At 43.9% G+C, this 20,496-nt stretch overlaps 1 protein-coding gene across 1 annotated transcript in view; it reads right to left on the reverse strand.

The window, feature by feature from the left end:
- Positions 1 to 3,957: 3,957 nt before the first annotated feature.
- The window catches only part of NPAS3 (neuronal PAS domain protein 3), an 827,327-nt gene continuing 810,788 nt past the window's right edge, over positions 3,958 to 20,496 (reverse strand). The window contains exons 9-11 of the mRNA XM_087422742.1: positions 13,829 to 13,976; positions 10,241 to 10,365; positions 3,958 to 8,379 (exon numbers count right to left, since the gene is read on the reverse strand). Coding sequence (XP_087278868.1) covers positions 7,016 to 8,379; positions 10,241 to 10,365; positions 13,829 to 13,976 — 1,637 coding nt within the window. The 3' untranslated portion in view covers positions 3,958 to 7,015. The remainder of the gene's footprint in view (positions 8,380 to 10,240; positions 10,366 to 13,828; positions 13,977 to 20,496) is intronic.

Raw genomic sequence — 20,496 nt, forward strand, 5'->3', positions numbered from 1 at the left:
GGCTCACCTCCATGTCTAGTGAACTTCATTCCTTAAATTGCTTTCCACCCAAGCACATGCCAGCATTATGTGAAGGTGCTATACATACAGGAGGTGGGAGACCTACCTTAACAAAACTTTGTGAGAAAACCAAGGTGTTTTAGAGGCTCAAGATAAGATAACAATTTGATCTGGCTGCTAAGAAGTGACTATAGTCTCAGTCTCAGAGTCCTGAGCAAGAGATGTAATGGGAATTCTATCCTCTGCAGGCACCAGATCACATCCTAAGCTGTGTGACTGGGCCAGAGTGCCATGTTTTTATAGGCTCTCCTCTTATAGGTTGAATTGTATCCTCCAAAAAGTTGAAGTCCTAACCCACAATACCTCAGCATGTGACAATAATTCCATTTCCTTCTCATGGTAGGATCAGCGCAGATGTAATGAGTTAAGATGAGGTCATACTGGAGTAGGGTGGGCCCTTAATCCAATATGACTGGTGTCCTTATTAGAAAAGGAGAACCACATGCAGTGGGGAGAACTCCATTTGAAGACACAGAGACACACAGGAAGAAGATGGCCATGGAATGATGGAGGCAGAGATCAGAGTGATGCATCAAGGAATGCCAAGGATTGCTGGTAACCACCAGAAGCTAGGAGAGAAACATGGAACAAACTTTCCCTCAGAGGCTTCCAGAAGGAATCAACATTGCTGGCACCTTGAATGCAGATTTATAGTCTCCAGAACTGTGAGAGAATACATTTTTGGTGTTTCAAGCCCCCCAGTTTGTGGTAATAAGGCAGCCCTAGGAAACCAATACAGGGGCCTTGACAAATTCTGGCGCACCCAGATGAGGGTGACTAGGATGGTGAAGGGATCTGCCACAATGCCATTGGAGGAACAATGGAAAGAACAGGTGACAGTTAGCCTGGAGATTTATTGAAACTCTGACATCCATCTTCACATGTTTGAAAGCCACTCGAATGGAAGAAGGTTTAGCTCTAGTCCATTTGACTCCAGAGGTGAGAGATTTCAGTTCAACACCTTCTAAAAATTATAACTATCCAATAATTGGCGAGAAAGACCCTCACTGCTAGAATTAAGGAGATGTGATTTCTACATGAGAGAGTCCCTCTTGGTTGCTAAGATTCTCTGGATGACAACTGAGTTTATACAGCTCAGTGCTCATCTGTGAAGATACACTATTAAATGATACCTTCTTGCGAATCTAAGATCCATTTGCTTAACCGTCCATGGGATATGATGCCAGAGTTTACTAAGTCGGTTATCAACTGCTTGGCCTCTTTCCTCTGTCTCCTTTCTCTATTTGCTTTACCTAATTTATTGCTGTAGACAGAATAGATAGTATTGTGGACACACATGCACATCCTCCAACCAACATTTATTGATGACCAATTCTGTGCCAGCCATATGGTCTACCCGAGAAGGCAAGAATGAATGAACTTGCTGCTTTATCCATTTTGCCATTCCTTTCTTGATGGAAACTCAAGGTATCCTGCCAAACCACGTGGACATTTCTAGTGGAATCTCTGCCTCTTGACAAGTCATGTTTCATTTTCATTTTTTCACATGTCCTCATCCAGCAGTATTCAGCAGATCTTTACTGAGCCAAGACTATTGGTAAATAATTGAGCTGGGCACTATGGGGGGACATGCAGATGAACAAGCCATGATTTGTGCCTGTGGGGAGTCTACCAGGTCAGCTCCCCTTCTTTCTAATGGTTTCCTAGGAGGTGCAGGAAAGCAGGAGCAGTTGAGTGTTCACTTACCTTAGCGTCCCAGGATTGTTTCTTAAGCCTGCTGTTGTCATCATTGGGAATTATGCTCAAGAACAAGGTTTGTCCTCTTTCACTATGCGATATGAAGCGTTGGCAAAGATATTCTTACTTCTTTCCCAAATCCGTCACTCTGTCTACTTTTTGAACCTGGATAATAATCTTCTTGGCTTGAATGGACTATCTTCCGGGCTTGATAATATATGTTATCTCTTACCTTCAATGCAATGCACAGCCCAAGTTGATTTCAAATAGTTTTAAACATGTTCAACATAAATAGGCTTTGTCTGGGAGTAGGTGAAGATGGGTAAGAATTACAGTCCACAAGGACTAAAATCAGTTTCTTTATGCTCACCTGAATGCATAGCTCCCCTCTTGTCCTGTCTCCTGCTTTATTTAAGGTTTCTTTTTTCTTGTTCCTCATTGCCAAATAAACAAGTATCAGTATCAGCTAGGAAGGAGATGAGGAAAGGTGCGGAGAGCTGGCCACTGATCCCTGGTCTGTCCGTCACCTGTAACTGGAGCCTTGACAAAGTGACTTGCTGCCAGCCTGGCAAGGGAGCTGTCCCGTGCCTCTGGGGAGCCCAGGGCCCTGGCTTGGCTGCCAGCCCCGGGGCTGCGGAAATAGCAGGGCCTCCTGAGCGTCAGTGGGTCTGAGCCCAGAGCTCGCTTGCTCTCTTTCTGGCTGAGAGATGTTCTTTATTTCATTAATGACCTATTTTAGCTCTGATGGCTATAAATAAAGGACAGGGAACTTGATGCTAAGGGAGGCTTGAGCTTAGATGATGACAATCCAGGACTTCTACCACTTCTACTGCAGAAGCTCCAAATACTGTGAGGATTTCAATTCACCATCACCATGTCTGGCTTCCCCTTTTCAACCCCTACTACCACCCTTTCCAATCACAGGGCTGAAGGGGTGTCCAGTTATGGCTGACCAATATTGTCATCCAGCAGCCAGAGGGTCAGCCCTAATCCCTCACTCATACAATTGCCTCTCTGCCTTGGTAGACCCTTCCCCATGCAAAGCTCTGGAAGCCACTTCTAAGAGCCAGCTCACCAGTACTGACAGCCTTGGGTAAGCTGGCTTCAGCACTCACCGTCATCTGTGCTGGATTGCGTTTCTAGCGTCATCAATTTTTTTTTTACTTCTCAATCTTGCTACACTATATTCTTCTGACTCTCAAGAGCAAAGGCAAAGATAAATTTTGGAAAAGTAGTTGGGAGAACACAGTTCTGTATTCTCAATCACCCTCTCCCTCTTTCTAATTTTTAAGTACTTATTTCAAGGACCCATAAAAGGCACAGTAGAGAGAGCTAGGGCCCTACATCCACAACCACATTTCCATATCCACCAGTCTAAAGCAATCCTCCACTAATAAAAAGTACACTCACATGGGCAAATGTCATTTAAGACTTAAACTAGGGACAGATCTGCACTACAGTTGGTAGCTTTTGGACAAAAGTGTTTGCTTTTTCTTTCAGCTCGACGCATTCACAGCTCTTCATTTTCTGGAAAGCATGGACTTAACAAATGACCCATCTGTATCCTTAACTAACTTTGAAATAGCAGCTGAAGTTTTCTTTCCTTTTTTTTGAGTTAGCCAGCTGACCTGCCTTAAAACGCGACAGTCTGCATGTTAACTTAATAGCACAGCACAACCACGACTTACTCGGCTTATCTGGAGAAAGAAAATACATATTTAGTATAAGGAGAAGATACAAGTGATGGAACAGTTGGTTATACACTATAGATCATAATAAATGAAAATAGCGAGTGCATTTTAAATGATTAATGTATGAAAACTATCATCACTTACTGTGCATTAATCAAGAAAAAATGCACACTTCCCATAGTGGTTAATGTTGCAGGCCCATTGTTCAGTTTTGATAATGTGCATAATAATGCTCAGTATGACAATGAGTTGGGGTAGCTGAAAATTTAGGATGGTTGCAAATTTGGTGTAGTATTTGGATTAGCATCTTAATCTGTGCCTTGTCAGCCTCATCGGTACACAAGCTATGCATTTTTTTCCGAAACTAGCAAACATATGGATGCATCTTTTTTTTTAACTTTTTTAAAAAAAAATCAAGAATAATGACCAAGGTACCTGCTTAAACAAATACTACCAGCATTCATTAGTTAGGATGGTTACATGTAAAAGAAATGATGCCAGATAGTAACAAATCCAAGAGAAGTTTATTATGAAAATGGCACCTGCGGATGAAAAAATTAAGTTACATAAAGACAACCATGTATGTGACATGTATGAGAATCTACAAAAGTATAAAAAGAACCCTGTTGTAAATGAAGTATGTACATTTCTGATTTGCAGCATTATCAATGGTCAATGAAAAAAAATGTTTCAAAATAAGCCAGGCACTCAGGAAGTTAGGTCCGGTTAGCTTCACACAAAACAAATGTACCATAGCTGTCGCTTTGTAACGTTTTAATTTTTTTTATATATATATTGTAGAGTTGGTAACACTGCTAAGATTTTTACGAACAGAATATCCCTTTCCCCATTATTCAGCTACTTGGCACCAGTCTCCTCATAAAAGTTTTCATATATTTGTACAAGAAATAGTTAAAAACACAGACACAGTCTTCACAGGTAATGAAGTGTTTTTTTTTTTTTCATTTTGTAATTTTAAACACTATGGATTTAGACAGCAGCTGTGATTATCTGTTAGTTTAAATCACCAGAAATCATTTTGACACAACACAGAAACATTTATAAAAGAAAAAAAAAACAGCTGTCTAGCTGTTCTTTGTAGCTGATAGGTGCATTCCTTTGATTGTTCAATAGCTAGAGTAGAGCTTCCAAAATTAATCTTTAAATTTCTTGATTGGCCTTCTTCACCTTCTAAACCTACTTAAATCCTTCAAGTAAGCTCACTACTAACATTTGTGGCATTTAACTTCTTTTTGTTAGTATTCCACAGTGGTTTGGGTCCAACTCATGGAATCAAAGGTCCTAGAGGAATCCACTCAACACAGTGATATTCAAAGGACAGTTACTAGATTAGCATTGCACGTATAAACAAATATATATGACAATTCTATATTCCATTACCCCATCCCCTTCTGTTTTTAAAAAATGTTGGTTGACCTTTGAAATAATTTTCTGTCTCACTGGTAATTGCTTTACATATTGCTCCATCAGCCAACCTGGAAGGAAACCAAAGAAAAGCACCCACTGCTTTTAGGTAGAGCACAAGGGACTCTGGGAATGTGAACCATTGAGGCGATATGGCATCAATTTATTGACTAGATCTGAGCATTCTTCTTCAGTGCTTGCGTTGCACTCCAGAAGAAAGAGTCATACCCAGAATTCCATTGTGGGAAACATGGCTCCATTAACCTTGAGCTAGTTAAGAGTCTTTTTATCTCTGAGAATGAAAAAGATTTTGGAGAAGCGGGGGAAGGAGAGATGAGGGGAAAAGGGGAGGCGAGAGGGGGTGGGAAAGAAAGGAGAGGTCGGGAGAATATACATCAGCAAAGCAACAGCAGGAATTTTAAAAAGGGAAACGGAAGGTTCACAGACAGTAGAAGCAGCATAGGGGGACATTACAGAGGAAGGCCACCACACAAAAATCACTAACCCCCAAGAATCACTGATTCACTAGGACTGCAGGAATGGGACTGTACCACTCCGGACTAGAGATCGAGCACAGAGAAGACAAAAGACAAAACAACTACGTTAGCTTAGTATATACTGCATATAGAAACACACATGGAAACTGCGATGGAAACAGCCAAGGACACGTACACATTGCACACATCACAGTTCTCACATCTGTTATTAGATGCCTTAACAAACAGCTGCCAAAAATGGAGTGGAAGAAGAATTTATACTTGACAGTCATTTGGAGTGTCTGACACTACACTGATTTCTGGCAACAAAGACAAAATAGGATATTTTTTTCTTTTTCTTTTTCTTTTTTTTTTTTACTTAATGTGCAGTATTCTGTTGTAGTTATCTGTTTGAAGCTTATTAACCCATTCTTTAGTTTTAAACCTTATTGGTTTCAACCTAGAAATAAGAGAACCAAAGGGGGAAAAAAATAAAAAAACAAAACTCCATCAAATCAAATCAGTCCCCCAAAATGCAACCTTCCTTTTTTAGCAAGAAATGAAAAAAGTCGAAAACATGTTAAATATTGTTTTCCTTCTTTTACTCCGAAGTGTTATTGAAGTTGCAAAAATTAGCCTCAGTTAGACTGAGAAAAAGAAAAAAAAACAAACAAAAAAAGCTCAACAAAACACAGTATGTACCTAAACTCCTCCTCAAATCAGTTTGATTGAGTTTTCCAAAAGCCCCTTTAAAAAGGGCTTTACTGACCCATTAAATTTAATGTGAGGCTATGTTTGTTAGTTGGGAGGTAAAAAATTTTAAGTCCTGCAGCAAACGTTAATGAGGGCTTTGTCTTAACTAACCAAGGAGACTGCAGCAACGGACTCCAGACCAGGACAGAACACATTTTGTTTTCCCCAAAACCCAGCCCAGGAGCTGCATTTTGTATGAAGACAATACAGATTAATAAATGATAGCACCATGGTTTTAAAAATTAAGTTAATGTTTCAGTAATTAACATTTAGTCCAACTTTTTTTTTTTTAAAACATTCTAGTCACAGGCCTGAAATTAAGTTTAAGAACCCAAATTATTTTTATGTGCAAGTAAGAAAATCTTAAAATCTTAACCATAAAAAGAGAATTAAATTCTGCATAAAATTCTAAAATACTATCCCCCTATTTTTTTTTAAAGGAATTAGGAACAAAAACAAAAAAACCACCCCATTTCATTTGACTTAGTCAAACAGGGCACATTGTTTATGCTTGTCTCTTTCAATCTTGATCATATCAAGATCTTTAGGAAGAAAACCCCATGGTTGTCACTTGAGCAATCTCTTGACCACAAGACTGAGTATTCTATGGCAGAGGCATATACACATTAAAGACATCTTAATAAAGATGCAAAGGAAAGCAAAACAACCCAACACACATCTCAGAAGAAGACAAAACGGCAGGCAACTGGTCCTCTGACCCTCTGAAGGCAAAAAATAAACATATCTTTACAGGAAAGAATAAGTCAAGTTAAAGAAAGAGGGGATGGAACGGGGACCGTCGTGTGGAGAGAAGACGCTGACCTGCTGGAATTCAAAGTGCTAGAATTAAAGGTCTAAACGAAAACGCCGACGATGCCTCCCCCGAGCGGAAGCGCCCCGCGCTGGGGGCGCTCAGTCCTCCTTGCGCTCCAGTGTCTGTGCCGCGTGGATGCCGTTGCTGTAGACGGGGAAGGGCAGCGTGGAGAAGAGTCCCTCGGCCGTGGTGAACACGTTGCCGGCGGGCATCTGCGTCAGGCTGGCCGCGCTCACGGCGCCGCCGAACGGTCCCGACATGTTGAGCCGGTGCACGTGGTGGTAGAGCATCTCCATGGGCGTCTTGGGGTCGAGGCCGAAGCCGGGGCTGTTAACGTCCACGAAGTTAACAGCGTGCGCGTTGGGCAGCAGGTTGCTCTGCATGGCCAGGGTCACCTCGGCGGGCGCGTAGCGGATGGTGCCCGTGGTGTAGACCCTCTGCGCGGCCGTGCTGGTGGCCGCCAGGGTCCCGGTCACCCTGTGCACCAGCGGCAGCACGACGTTGCCCGCCTGCAACCTCTGCAGCGCCTCCAGGTCCCCAGTGTACAGCAAGGAGTTGGACGCGCTGGGGCCGCCCCCGCCGCCGCTCCCGGGGTGCTTGTCCCGCGGGGACGCCGAGAGGGGGGGCGACAGCGGGTCGGAGGTGACGGGGGCCAGGGCTGCGGTGGCCGAGGCGCTGAACTGAGTCTTGCGGGCGGCGGCGCCGTCGGCGCCGGGCGGGGTGAGGACCGAGTCGGGGATGGCCACGTGCAGCCCCCCGCCCCCGCCGCCGCCGCCGCCGCCGCCGCCGCCGCCGCCGCCGCCCTGCGGGGACGGGAAGTGCTCGGAGCTGGGGGGCTTGGTCATGCTGTAGGGAGACTCGTTCCTGGAGATCTCCCGGTTGGGCGGGTAGTTCCAGATGCTGCTGTCGTTGTCGAAGTTGATGGGTTCCGAGATCTCCGTCTTGATCTTGAGCACCGAGGCACTGTTGGGGGAGGACAGCAGCCGCGGGGGCTCCCCCAGGCCCGCGTCCAGGCCGCCGGGGCTCGAGGCGCTGGACAGGCGCCGGCGGCTGGCGCTGCCGCCCTTCTGCCGTTTCCGCCGCTTCTTGCGCTTCTGGTGCTTGCTGGAGGCCTGCGCGCCCGCCTCGCCCGCGCTGTCCGAGTCCTTGGCGCTGTCCGACGTGAGCGACTCGCAGTTCTGCAGCCGCAGGTCCGACTCGCTCTCCACGAAGCGCTCCACCTTGATCTGCATGGGCCCGAGCGCGCCGAAGCCCGCCTCGCCCGCCTTGGGGTGCTCGAAGTCCGAGTGCTCGAAGCTGTCGTCGCTGTCGCGGCTGTCCGGGTTGCTGGAGCTGTGGCCGTCGTCGTTGCAGTTCATGTCGTTGTCGCACGTGTTGCCCGACTTCTTCCGGTCGGGCTCCGGGTCTTCGCTGTTCTCGGACTGGTTCCCCTTCTCGTCCGACTTGGAGTTCTCGTTGTCCTCTGCGTGGGGCCGGCGGCCGGGTGGCGGGGGTGGGGGCGGGGAGGGAGACACAGGAGACACCACATTAGCAGGGCCAGACCGCCCCCTCACCTGCTGGGGGGCGCGGCGGGGCGGAGTCTTGCCCCACCCCGAGCTTCTCCACCCCTTGGTTACTTAAAGCCAGGGCTCTCTCTCTCTCTTGAGGGCCTAGATTAGCTGGACCTTTACTCAAAGTGTGGTCCAGGGACCGGCAGCATTGGCATCACCTGGGTGCTTGTTACAAATGCAGAATCCCAGGCTTCCACTCACACCTACTGAATCAGATCCCATTTGAACAAGACGATCCCTAATTAGGAATTAAGCACGTTAACGTTGGAGAAGTCCAGCAAAAATACTGGAGTCAGTAAATAACCTGGAATAAGGTGTTAGTGACACAGAGAAATGATGGTATGCTGGGTGACTTTCTAAAGAGGTCTGTGCCTTCCACTGGTGAATATTTGTTCATTATTGAAAACCACACTATTCTTATTTTTCTCTATAACACTTACCACCATCTGATTCACTGTATGGTTTATTTATTTTTATTTACTTCTGTCTCTTCCCCCAACTTGAATATAAGCTCCACGGGGCAGGGAATTTTTGTCTTTTTTGTCCATTGCCAAATACTATATAAATAGGGAGCAGAGACTGTCTATTCTAGAACTTCTGCCCTAGTAAAGAACTTTCAAATAAATGCAATTTAGGAGATAGGAAAACAATCAAGATCCTCTGGCCTACCTCCCTGCCCCTGTGTCTGGAGTAGAGGGATGTGTGTTAACAAGCCTGGAGGGCAGGTGCCCTGAGGATGGGAGGTGGTGGTGGGGGAACCCTAGCCACCCAGCATGTTTTAGGGAGAAGAGATTTTCCCAGTAATGTAACCTCAGAAGAGATGATGTTGATTTTATGGCTCTGCTGTGATGCTTTTGGATGGCAGCCTGGACTAGATCCTTGGGCAAATCATGTAACTGCTCTGGCCTTCGTTTCCATAGCAGAGGAGGTTGGGTTAGAAGAGGCTTAGGGTTTTTTGCAGCTATAAAATTCTCTGAGTTGTGTGCTCCCTGGCTCCATACGTGGAAGGGGATTGGGGATTGGAGGAAAAGTAAATTTTTATATTAACTCTCCTGTGCTCCAGAGAACTACTCAGCAAGTCTACTTCCCAAAATAACTAGAAATGGGAAAGCATGGATTTGTTCTGCATAGACTCAGAAAATAAGTAACAGTCCAGCACCTGAGAGAATCTTTTACCGATGCTAAGTATCCCACTTTAGAGGCCCAAACCCGGCTTGGTGACGATGTGAATATTTGGGGCTCAAAGTCACAGGCTGTCTTGGAGCAGCAGAGAGAGCCCTGCTGTCTGCTTCCGGTAAAGAGCCCGAGCTGCCTATGCGGCTAGGGCAGGGCTCCTTCTGTATGGCCCGTGGAGGGCTGCCATTAGTGATGGCCAAATCGATCACTCTCTCTCTCTCTCTGTATATTTGTGTACATATGTTTATATACCACAATATACCTATATCTACATGTATATAAGTATATACGACAGCATACATATATGGATATATGTATATATTTATACACCACCACATATATAAGTATATGCCGCCACATATGTATATGTATATGTATGTATTGTATGTATATATACACACATATGTGTGTGTACACATGTATGTGATGGTATATAAGTATATGTACATATGTATGCAGAGAGAGACAGTGATAACTTGATGTGACATATGTCTCCCTATAAAACTTGACTGGTGGCTCTGCTCTGACCGTGGCCCTCTGGCTGTGGCCCAGCCCCTCGTGTCTGGGAAGCTGCAGAACATGGAGAAGTAGTAATACCTGTAATACCTGAGGTGTCTTTAGAGTCTGATTCGGAGTCGGAGGTCTCCGAGGATTCTGACGTCTTCTCGGGCAGGTGGGGGAGCTGCGCGATGTCCATGGGCGTGTCCTTGTACTCGGGGTTGCTGTGGAGGGAGGCATCCATCAGGAATGCACACACCCATTCTGTACAGTTTGCTTTTGACCATCTTCTTCCCACTTCCTTGCCCCCAACTTTTGGAGTTTAGAGAGTTTAAAAGACTAAGCATGAAATCATTTCTCAGCTCATCACGGACTTTTATAGAAGCCTGGATTTCCTATGCTGGGTACAGGTGCACCCTGCTACAATGATTGAATACCCAAATGCCACAGGAAAGCCACTAAAAAGCTTTTAAATAATCAGGTACCACTGGGGGCCAGGGAACTGTGCTGCTTGACATTCCTCCCAGTGCAACACCTGGAGGGAGGGAGGATGAGAAGTACTCTCAACAATTCACCCCCATACCTCCTGGTGGGCCCTATCTTCGTCTGGGCTCCTAATGAGTCCATTGCCTCAGTATCCTTGTCTTGGCCCCTTGATGGAGCTTCTCAGCTGTTCAGATGGTACCAAGGGTACTGGGGGCGGGGGGCAGAGCCCTCAGCGCCTAACGATCTGACAGATGCACAGGTGCACCTTGGGATGCGTAGATTATGGCTACCGAACTGTCAACACACCCATTACAATCACATTTTCATCTGCTCATGTGGTGTACACCTGTGGCTTGTTAGCTGGAAATCTGATTGCAGTGGGGAGAGTCCCGGTGTGAAAGAGACCCTAACAGAATGGATCTAACCCCATTTGCACAAACGTGCTTCATTTTTGTTCTATTTTTAATTTAGAAACAAGCCTTTTCTGGAAAAGAGAGTGTGTTTGGTCAGTTTGAGTTAGCTGTCTTCTAGAAATGCCACTCCAAGGCTGGCCTGATGTAGGAGCCATATAGACTACTGCAATCTGAAGGCACAAGGAAGGCCTCCTGCCTCAAAATGGAAAATGCCTCTTCTATCCTTCCATGATGGCTAGCCAACCAGAGACTAGCCAGAGGTGATTACTGACTCATTGCTAATCTCTAGTGAAATTCCTATGTTAAAGAGTCAGTGTTCAGTGACTACTCTAAAACTGCAGATGGCCCTGGGAGGGTTAATTCACTAAGATGGATTATCAGGCATTTACACCTTAGTGTGAATTAGCTTCAGCAGCAGAGCTTTCTCTAGATAATCAGATGAGACTAGTGGTGGGAAGGTCGCCTTAGCACTTATGCAGTCTCTGAATCTCTAAGAGCCTCTAAGTCTACTGAGCATTATGAGGGGATAGGAAGAAGACTGGGGAGCAGTAATTTCAGAATGGAGACAGACAAGCATGGATGGGGCCCAGAAGTGAGGGATTCTGGGCAGAAAGAGGGAGCATGGCTATATTGCTCAGGGGAGAACAAAGGACAAGAATGTGGGAAAGAGAAACAAACTTCAATGTTGCTATTTTGCCAAGGCCAAGTCCTCTTCTTACTAGAGCTCTGGCCTATAGAAGTGATACCAAGGAGGGGCAGACTTGGTAGAGTTCCCTCTGCTAAAGCCCATCGATCTTAGTCTCCTTTGGTCCAGATGCCATGGGGTTCACAAGTCACTTGCCACCCAACTTAAGTCTTTTATTATTGAACAGAGTGAGTCTTTGGGTCAGCTGAAACAGGTCCAGCACATCTGAGATTGAGGCTCTCGAGCCTGAAGACTGGTCTTTGGTACCCAAACTGCTTCCTTCCTCTCCGTATGGAATTAGATGGACTAGAATCACCAAACACTCATGTGCTTGTACCATGTGATCCTAGGCTGGACCAATAGTGTTGACCTAAAGCTGCATGGACTGACCTCTCCTTAACCCTTCTCACTCCCTCCATCTCGGGGCAGAGCAGGAAGTCGTGAGGCTGATGAGGAGTAAGAAAGATCCAGATAAGAACAAATCTCCTTGAATGGGAGTAACAGCCATATAGATTACTTTAATACTCTAGGTACATCGACCTGGTATACAGACATTTTCTTGTCTATGGTGTGTCTGTTACCAACGTCTAATTTTTAACAATAATGAGTCTCCCTGGCACAACACCATTTTTGCCTAGCAAAAGAACGTCAATGCCACAATACCTTCTGCTATTTCCTCTTTGGCATGTGAGTTTTTATAACCTTCTGCATTACATATAGCCACTGTTCCCTAAACTTCTATGTAAAAGGATTTCTTGATATCAGAACCCATCTTAAGCATATTACAAACGCAGGGGATAGTTTGCATGAAAATCAGGCCTTGGAGGAAGCCACATTAAATACACATACTTTTACCTTTAGAGAGAATTAACGTGGAGTAGAAGAGGTCAAAAAGGAAAAAGAAAGTAGATAAATGAAGACTCTTTTAAGTGGTGCACATTAAGGCCCTCTCTAGAGCAATAATCATTAGAGTCTGATTGATACACTATTGGTAGCAAGCCCATTCATGCCATCAAGTCATCACCAATGCGTGTGAACACACTCTGAAGGGCCATGCTGATGAGCCATGGCTGTCAGCGTCTCAGCTCCATTTGGCTGTCTCCAAGAAAAATGGGAGTCAGGTACTCCCGGTCTAGATTACCAGCCAAAGGGCAACAACTTCCATTCATAAGACCTATTAGAAGTTTTCCTACTCAGACCACATGTGGGCCTTGCTTGGTGGCTTTAGACTAAGGAAGCCAAAAACTGGAATGGCAGTGGTGAGAGAGAGCCAGACCGAACATTCGGATAGCTTCATGACAGGACTGGTGGAGAGCCTCCCGGAAAGCTTGCCCCCAAACTCAGACCACCCAGGCTGTTGGTCTTGGTTGCTTTTTTTCTAGTTTGAATCCAAGGGCAGAAAGTAAGGAAGGAGAGAGAAATGGTGTTGCACACTAGAATTTAGGAAGCTGTTGAGCTTGGTCACAGTTATGGATATAAATTTGAGGACATATTAAAACAGCACTAAAACTTGCCTGAGATCAAAGAGCAGGCGAAAGAAGATTTCCTTCATTTTTATACTGATATTGTCTCAGTTCTGGCAAAGCAACTCACTTTGCTTACCAAAACTTTAATACCTAGGGAGTCAAACCCTATATAATATGCTGAGGGCTTCAAAGGGATGGAGTCCAGGAGGAATATAATGTCCCCGCCACTTCTTCCCCATCCCCTTTTGCTTCATTTTCACAAGGATTGGAGTGCGTGGGTAGGAGTGTGTGTGGGAGGGAGAAGGAGGTGCTTTCTGAATGTGTAAACTGTAGGCAAAAGCCTGTATTCTTTTTCTGGCCTGAACATCTGTGGGAAAACCAAAGCAACTTCTGCAGAGCTGCCCAAATGGCTGACAGACCAAGAAGTATAAAAAATTTTGTGAATCTGCCCTGGAAGTCCCTTCCAACACAGCTTTGCTCTTTTCACATTTCTTTGAATCTTGTGGGAAGAAAAGCAGAATTTCCACATAATTCCACACCAGATACCGTCAAAAGGTAATACAACATGCCAGCTGTTAACCATTGGGCTGCATATTTTATAACTGAGACAGAAATGAAAAAGAATCAGAAAATGTACCTAAGAAGATAATTCACCCAGATGATATTCTTCTCATTGGCGTTCTTGGCATTAATAGCTATGGTGGCACTAGACTGTATCCAAATATATCCTCCATTCTTCTGCATCCAACGATAGTACTTCGTCACACACTGGCCCTTATTCAGCACTGGGGAAAAAAAAAACCAAAACAGAAGGCACTGTGTATTAAGACTGGGACCAAATGATTATCAGCTCTGCAAAACCTCAAGCTTAGAAAGGCAAGGTCCTGCACCAAGCCAGGGTGCCCCTCTGTACGCTTAATGGAGGGTGCCATTAGTAAGACAAATGAAATCAACAAATCAGTGGAGCGGAGCGGGTTACTAGCATTTGTACTAAGACTCTGTTCCGTCTTGGGCAGCCATGGTGTGAAAGAAAGAATACAAGGAATACAAATCTTTTTGACTCACAGGACACCTAATGCGGTGTGGATATTGTCAATGGGCCGGACGTCAGATGGTCACAAAGGCAAATCTGTATGTGATTTATTCATCGCTTCGAGGTGGACCTCTTTGAGATTCTGGATATTTGAATGGCTCTGAAGATGCTTCAGCCCCCGTCTTTGATCATTCCCCTCAGTGCTAGCAGTTATCAACCGGCGTCCTTATACGTCTGTTTCTTTTGATCTTGTCTAATGGAATCTATAGTCCATGTATGAACTAAATTTACATGGGTCAGTCAGGGGAAATTCTGATGAGACTGAATGTTGGAACAAAATAAATCCCCCAACCAAGTCAGAGAGAAACACTGGCCTCAGGGAGGCACAGAATTGACTTGGCTGGAGCCAAACAGAGTGACAGCTCCACACAGACTCTGAAATATGGCCCAAAATGAAGGAACAAGTAAAAACAATCAGTAACATGAAACGGTGCCATTAAATACCCACTGAAAGAGAGCTTTAAAATGCAGATGTTAAAAATGATACTTTAACCAAAATCTTGCCAAGGTGAAATTGATTTGATTTGTATCTGGGTACTCCTGAGCTAGTAAAAGGGGAAAGTGCAGTAAATCATCCCCTGAAATAAAGTGCTATGGATGGGAATGGTTTAAAAGGATACCGGAAACGTGCAGAACCTGCTGTTAAGACTTGGCTATGGATTGCAGCCACACCACACCCCCAAGAGCGCGCCAGCTGGGTGGCCACTAGGGGGCAGTGTGCACTCGTCCACGTCGCCCACTTTTGGCATGTCCTTGTCTCCGTCTGCTAAAATGAAAAACCTCTAACTGCTGTAATAAATTTGGCTAAATTAGCTGCTAAATGGTTATCTCAAGTAATATGTATTTGCATTAATCATCTTGCTCTAAACCAGAACAAGCCAGAGTCCTAAAGACGTAGTAAATTCATATTGTCCATTTAATTACGGCTAATAAGTGCTTCATAGACAATGGTTTCATGAAGTACATTTTGATTTTTTTTGGTGGGGGGTGTGGATGGGTAAAGGGAAGTCACTTTGGAAAAGAGCCGTGTTTAAGGCTGCGAAGCTCTTCCCGTCGCGTCTGAGCCCCTCTTCCTGGCTCCGAAAGTGATCAAAAATCAAACCTCCACATGTTATATCCATAGACATACAAACTTTGGTGCTTTTCTCCCTTTCTCTCACAATACGCTAAATGGATGGTTGTAAAATTTAATAATTATGTCTTAACAGTTGCCTGAAAACGCCTTGCTTTGATGAGGGCTTCAAATAGTGGCAAGTTCTATTCTGAAACTATTCAACAGTTTAGGCTCTTTTCAAGGCCCGGAACTGTCATCTTCTCTCAGCGGCGAGGCTCCACAGGTAGCATTGTCCTCGCCTTTTGTCGGCGATTGTAAGTTCTGCCATTCTGCATGCATGGCTTCCCAGGCTACAAAACTGCGTGGTGAAGCTGAGAGCAGTAAAATACTGACACTGCCGTACAGCTCTTCTGTCAAACCGTTGTTTCATGCACCAAGATGTGCTTTTATTCAGATCCTCTCAAACTGGTTAACTATTAATAGAGGAACGATGGGTTATGAAATTCTGCCCACTATTTTCACAGAGAAAACTTAGAGCACCCCGATCAGTGGTTGGTATATAATTCTATCTGCTGTGTATCTGGAATAAGGAATAATTTCAAATAGGTCTAGTATTTTTAACAAAGGCAAAGAGACTAAGAAGCCCCTTTCTGGAATCCCATGAAGAAAACACTGAGATGGTGGGGCAGATCAGCCCAGACTGGCTGGGGATTCTGGACCAGAATTTGACCAAAGGCAGGCAAAATTAAAAAAAAAAAGAAATTATCCCCAGGATACAGTGCATAGAAAGGGGCAATGTGAGAAAGGACTTATAAAGTCAAATTAGAATTTGCAGAATCAATGTAAAGATCACCCCCCCTTCCTTTCTCTTATTTAAAAACAAACAACAAAAAACCAAAATCTCAATTCTGAAATGCATAGCCAGAAAAACATCTGCCTCCTGGGTGGGCTCCACGTTATGTGCTGTGAAGGGGGCTGGAAGGCTTGTTTACTCAGACAGGTATGACGGTGTCATCTTTTTGAGTTAAGGCAGTATGACTCTGGGTCTGATTAAGTGCATCTGTGTTTCATGAGAAAATACATACAAATTTATTAGGGCCATGAATATACTAATACAGCCTTCTTTATCACCCAGGCCAAGGGCCATCTCGCAAAGAGAGGAGACCTAAGTGAAGGAGAGGCGGGCCGGGTAAGTTTCAATGTGAGGAAGTGGTTGAGAAAGGACTGGCAAGGAAGGAAGCCCCTCAGGGGTTCCCTGGGGCATCAGGTGGCTACTTGAATGCCTTACCTTACGGTGGTGAACACCACAGGGCAGAGATGGGAGCCCTTCATGGTCAGCTGAAGAAGACAAGTTTGACCTAATCCATCAGTTTGCCCTGGGCCAGCCTGACAAACAGAATTCTAAAAGGTAAACATTCTAGCATGGTCTTAGATCATGACTGTTTCCTGAGGATGAGTGTTTCCTGAATGACACCCCCGTGTGCCAGCGGGAATCTAGACAGAGAGAAGGCACTGAGTTAGCTCTCACTAGAGTACCAGATGTTGATCAAAATATCACCCTGGTTGCTTTTGCTTGTCAGGAGTCCCATGAAAGAGGTCACAATAGAATTTTGCTTCTTTTAAAATGAATAAGAAATAATTTTGCTTGGGGCTCCAGAATATAAATTTATGACTTTGGGATGAAGTTTCTTTCTTAAAAAAAAAAAAAATCATACTGGCAAATCAGCTGGATCACTCCAGCTGTGCCAGAGGCAGGATCTGACAGCTTTTCCTGAGCTCATGTGGTCCTAATCAGCTCAAGAAGAAAAGCCACCTTGGTGCCAGTTTGAAAGAGATTTTTAGTTTGTAATAAATTAGACAACTTGAAAAACACAAAAACTTTTCCAATTCTCTTTAATCCAGTGGCTGTTGTTTTGATATTTGAGTTTTAGCTTTAGATAATGGCGAGAAATGAGAGAATGTTTGTGTCAGTCTATTTCACAAAATCCCTTCTGTGGGGAAAAACAGAAAGAAGCATGATGTAAGTTACTTCATATGGAAGTCCTTAAAAAATGGTTAATTGTCCCTTGAAAAGAGATAGAGAATCATCATCAAACCAATGAGCCCAGGAGTAAATTCCTAACAATGTGCTCAAACTATAATGAGAGGAAGCAGAGAGAGAGAGAGAAAATATCTACGTGGATCATACTTTTTAGTCTTATGCCCTAATGTGGTCTGAGTACCTTCAGCACATACCCTGGCATCTTCTCTTTGGTTTATCCCAAAGTTTACTTTTTGCCATCAAAAACTTTTGGTAGAGCAGCCTGTGTGTCCCTCACTGAATTCACTGATCACATCATAACATCTCTAGAATTATGTCTTTAAAGTTGTGCTATAGGAATTAGTTTCCATGTAAGGATCTCAAAACATTCAAATGGGCTTTTCTTAGATTTGACAGGGTAAACATGAAGACATAGGGAGGATGCGTACGTTTTTCCCGGGTTCACTTACAATCTCGAATGGTCCCGGGCGTAATTGTGAACGCCTCTGCTACCACACGGGAACTTGTTCCTTTCCACTCTGAAGTCTAGGGTGTAACCAATTGCTTTTGGTTGCTATTGCTCTGAGGAAAACCAAGAAGCTGTCATCAGTACCACTCCACTTTCCAAAATAACGGTGCCTTTGAGTGTACAAACTGTGCACTTCAGAGGACAGAGGTGACCCCACATTTGTGAGAAGACAACAATAGAGACAAAGAGATTTAAATCCTCCTGGTTGAACTGTTCCAGTTCAGCTCATTTGACAATTTTTGGCTATTAGCGTCAAAACATCACCCACCCCTAACTGTGGAGGGAGTAGCAAATACAGTTCAATCAAAAGAAAATTGCAGAGAGCTTACATTTTAGAACACGTGACCTTTTACATCAAACACACATTTTGCCCCCAAAAGACTAGAGGCTCAGTCTTATTGAATATCTTTTAAAAATGTCACCTGGTCTCTTGGTTTGAGTGGTAGGCATACAGGAAATGTCCTGCTTAGAAAGAATAACTACTGTCCCCCCAAATCTGATGACCCCTTTTGCTGAAGCACACATCCATGGCTCTGCACACAGCGGCCAACAGAGGGATTTCAGTTTTCCTTGGGAAAACTTGGTCCACAGAAATAGACTGATGATTGAAAGGACATAAAGGAAGCCTGTGTCTGTGGCGGGAACATAATTCTGTTAGTAAATCAAAACAAATCAGTACAAGTTTGCCTTCAGAAATATGGAGAAAAAAAGGGAACATGGTCTCTTCCTGTTGGGCTGTTCGACAAAATCAAAGCCAAAGATTCTAAATAGTGAGTTACTTGTGTCTTAAAAAGAAGGGAATAGTCTAATTCAGTTTGAAGAGGAGATGAAGAACACATATCAAAAGCAGCCTTTTAGCAAAGTGGCTCACAAAAGGACATTTTAGTGGTTTGCATATGCATTAAAAAGTGGCAATACTTGGCATATTCAGGTAAGTATAGAATAAATAGGAAATGGTGAGGTCAGCGGAGATTTCACACTTCACATTCATACAGCTGGACAAAGGGCTTCATTATCATCACGGCGACAGGAGGACGCATCTGCCGCCATTCACCCCTCCTTGGAGGTACCTTTCTTGGTGGCTGCAGAGAACAGAGAGCAGGCCCTGCTGCCAGAAACTCGAAAATTATTTTTGAATTCACTAATGTGGAGTGTGTGTGTGTAAGGAAGGAGGGCGTGCTAGAATCACACTTTCTCCTTAATACCACAGCTGGTAGCCACCGGTTCTCTTTCTACATTCACAAAACTGGCAGATGAAACATGAAAAAGAATACTGACTCTTTAATCTCTGCTTCTCCACCTAAGGCCCAAGGCAGGCTGACAGGGAACTTCATTCTGGAAACAGGACTTTTTTTTTTTTTTTTTTTTAAATTCTGGATTACTTTTTCCTCTGCTTTTGAAAACCGTGGGCTATAGGGGAATGAACCTGACATAAACTTAAAACAAGAACAAGTTTCTTTATCTAAAAAGTTACCGTCCTTGATGCTTACAGGAAGGTCATTTTCAAAACCCACAGGAGAAATAGCATTAGAGCCAGAAACTCTGCATTAAGTGCTTTATTTACTCTCAATAGAGACAGTTTTTCATTTAGAACTGCTCACAGGATCAACGAAGGCTTTGATGCTGTGCAGACTTTCCTATAGATTTTGCAATTAGTGAGCTAGATGTCTTAAATAGCAGGCATCCACAAATTGGTTTTTAGTTTTTTTGTAAATCTATGTGCCAAGCAATATTTGGTAAAGTTTAATGATATTTGATACTTAATGTGAGTTACGAGCTTAAGGACAGAAGACCTGTGGATGTTCTCTGAATGCCTATGCATCATCTATGGATTTTCCCCCTAATACACTAATGACAGGCCCTGCTTGAATTGCTATCTGTGTGATTAATAACCTCAGAAGAGGTTTTTTTCTATACCACCGCCAATTGATAGATTTTTATTAACTGTTAATATTGAATCATGCAGAAAACTTTTCATTGATTTAGAACATGTCAATTTGTTAAGTTTAAAAAATAAATTTCCCTTTTCTTCATGATAATGTACCAAACTGGAGACCAAGGCTTTTAAACACTGATGGTATCATGTTCTAGGACAGGAAGAATCAAAGTAATTGTTGGCACTAGTGACATTGAGATTTCAGATTTTTTTCAAGCTGTTTTCAGTCTAACCTGGGAATTTCAGTACCACTCATTCCCGCCCTTCTTGATCTAAAATAGGTAAGGACAGAGGATTTCTTAGCCCCTACACCTTCTTCTTCTTCTTTTTTTGTGGGGATTTGCTATATAGAAGGAAGCAGTGAATTCTTCAGCATGGAATTAAGAAAGATTTATGGCTAAGAAATGAGGAAAATGGTGGATTTATTCACCCATTCAAGAAATATTTTTTTGAGTGCCTACTCTGTGCCAGGCTGGGGGATATCAAAGTGAGCAGGATATCAGTCACGGGCCTGCCCTCCTGTATTAGTCTCAGTGACAGCAATTCCATGTCCCTTGCTAGTGACTGGATGAGGGGGGAGTCTCTCTTCTGTGGGAAATTGTTGAAAAAGTTTTCTTCATTCTGAAAATAAGGATTTATCTCTATTTACCTTCGAATGGGAGACAGATGCTTA

The sequence above is a fragment of the Ceratotherium simum genome, chromosome 3 (genome assembly GCF_057802395.1).
Source record: "Ceratotherium simum simum isolate JZ-2026a chromosome 3, ASM5780239v1, whole genome shotgun sequence".
Classification (NCBI taxonomy): Eukaryota; Metazoa; Chordata; class Mammalia; order Perissodactyla; family Rhinocerotidae; genus Ceratotherium; species Ceratotherium simum.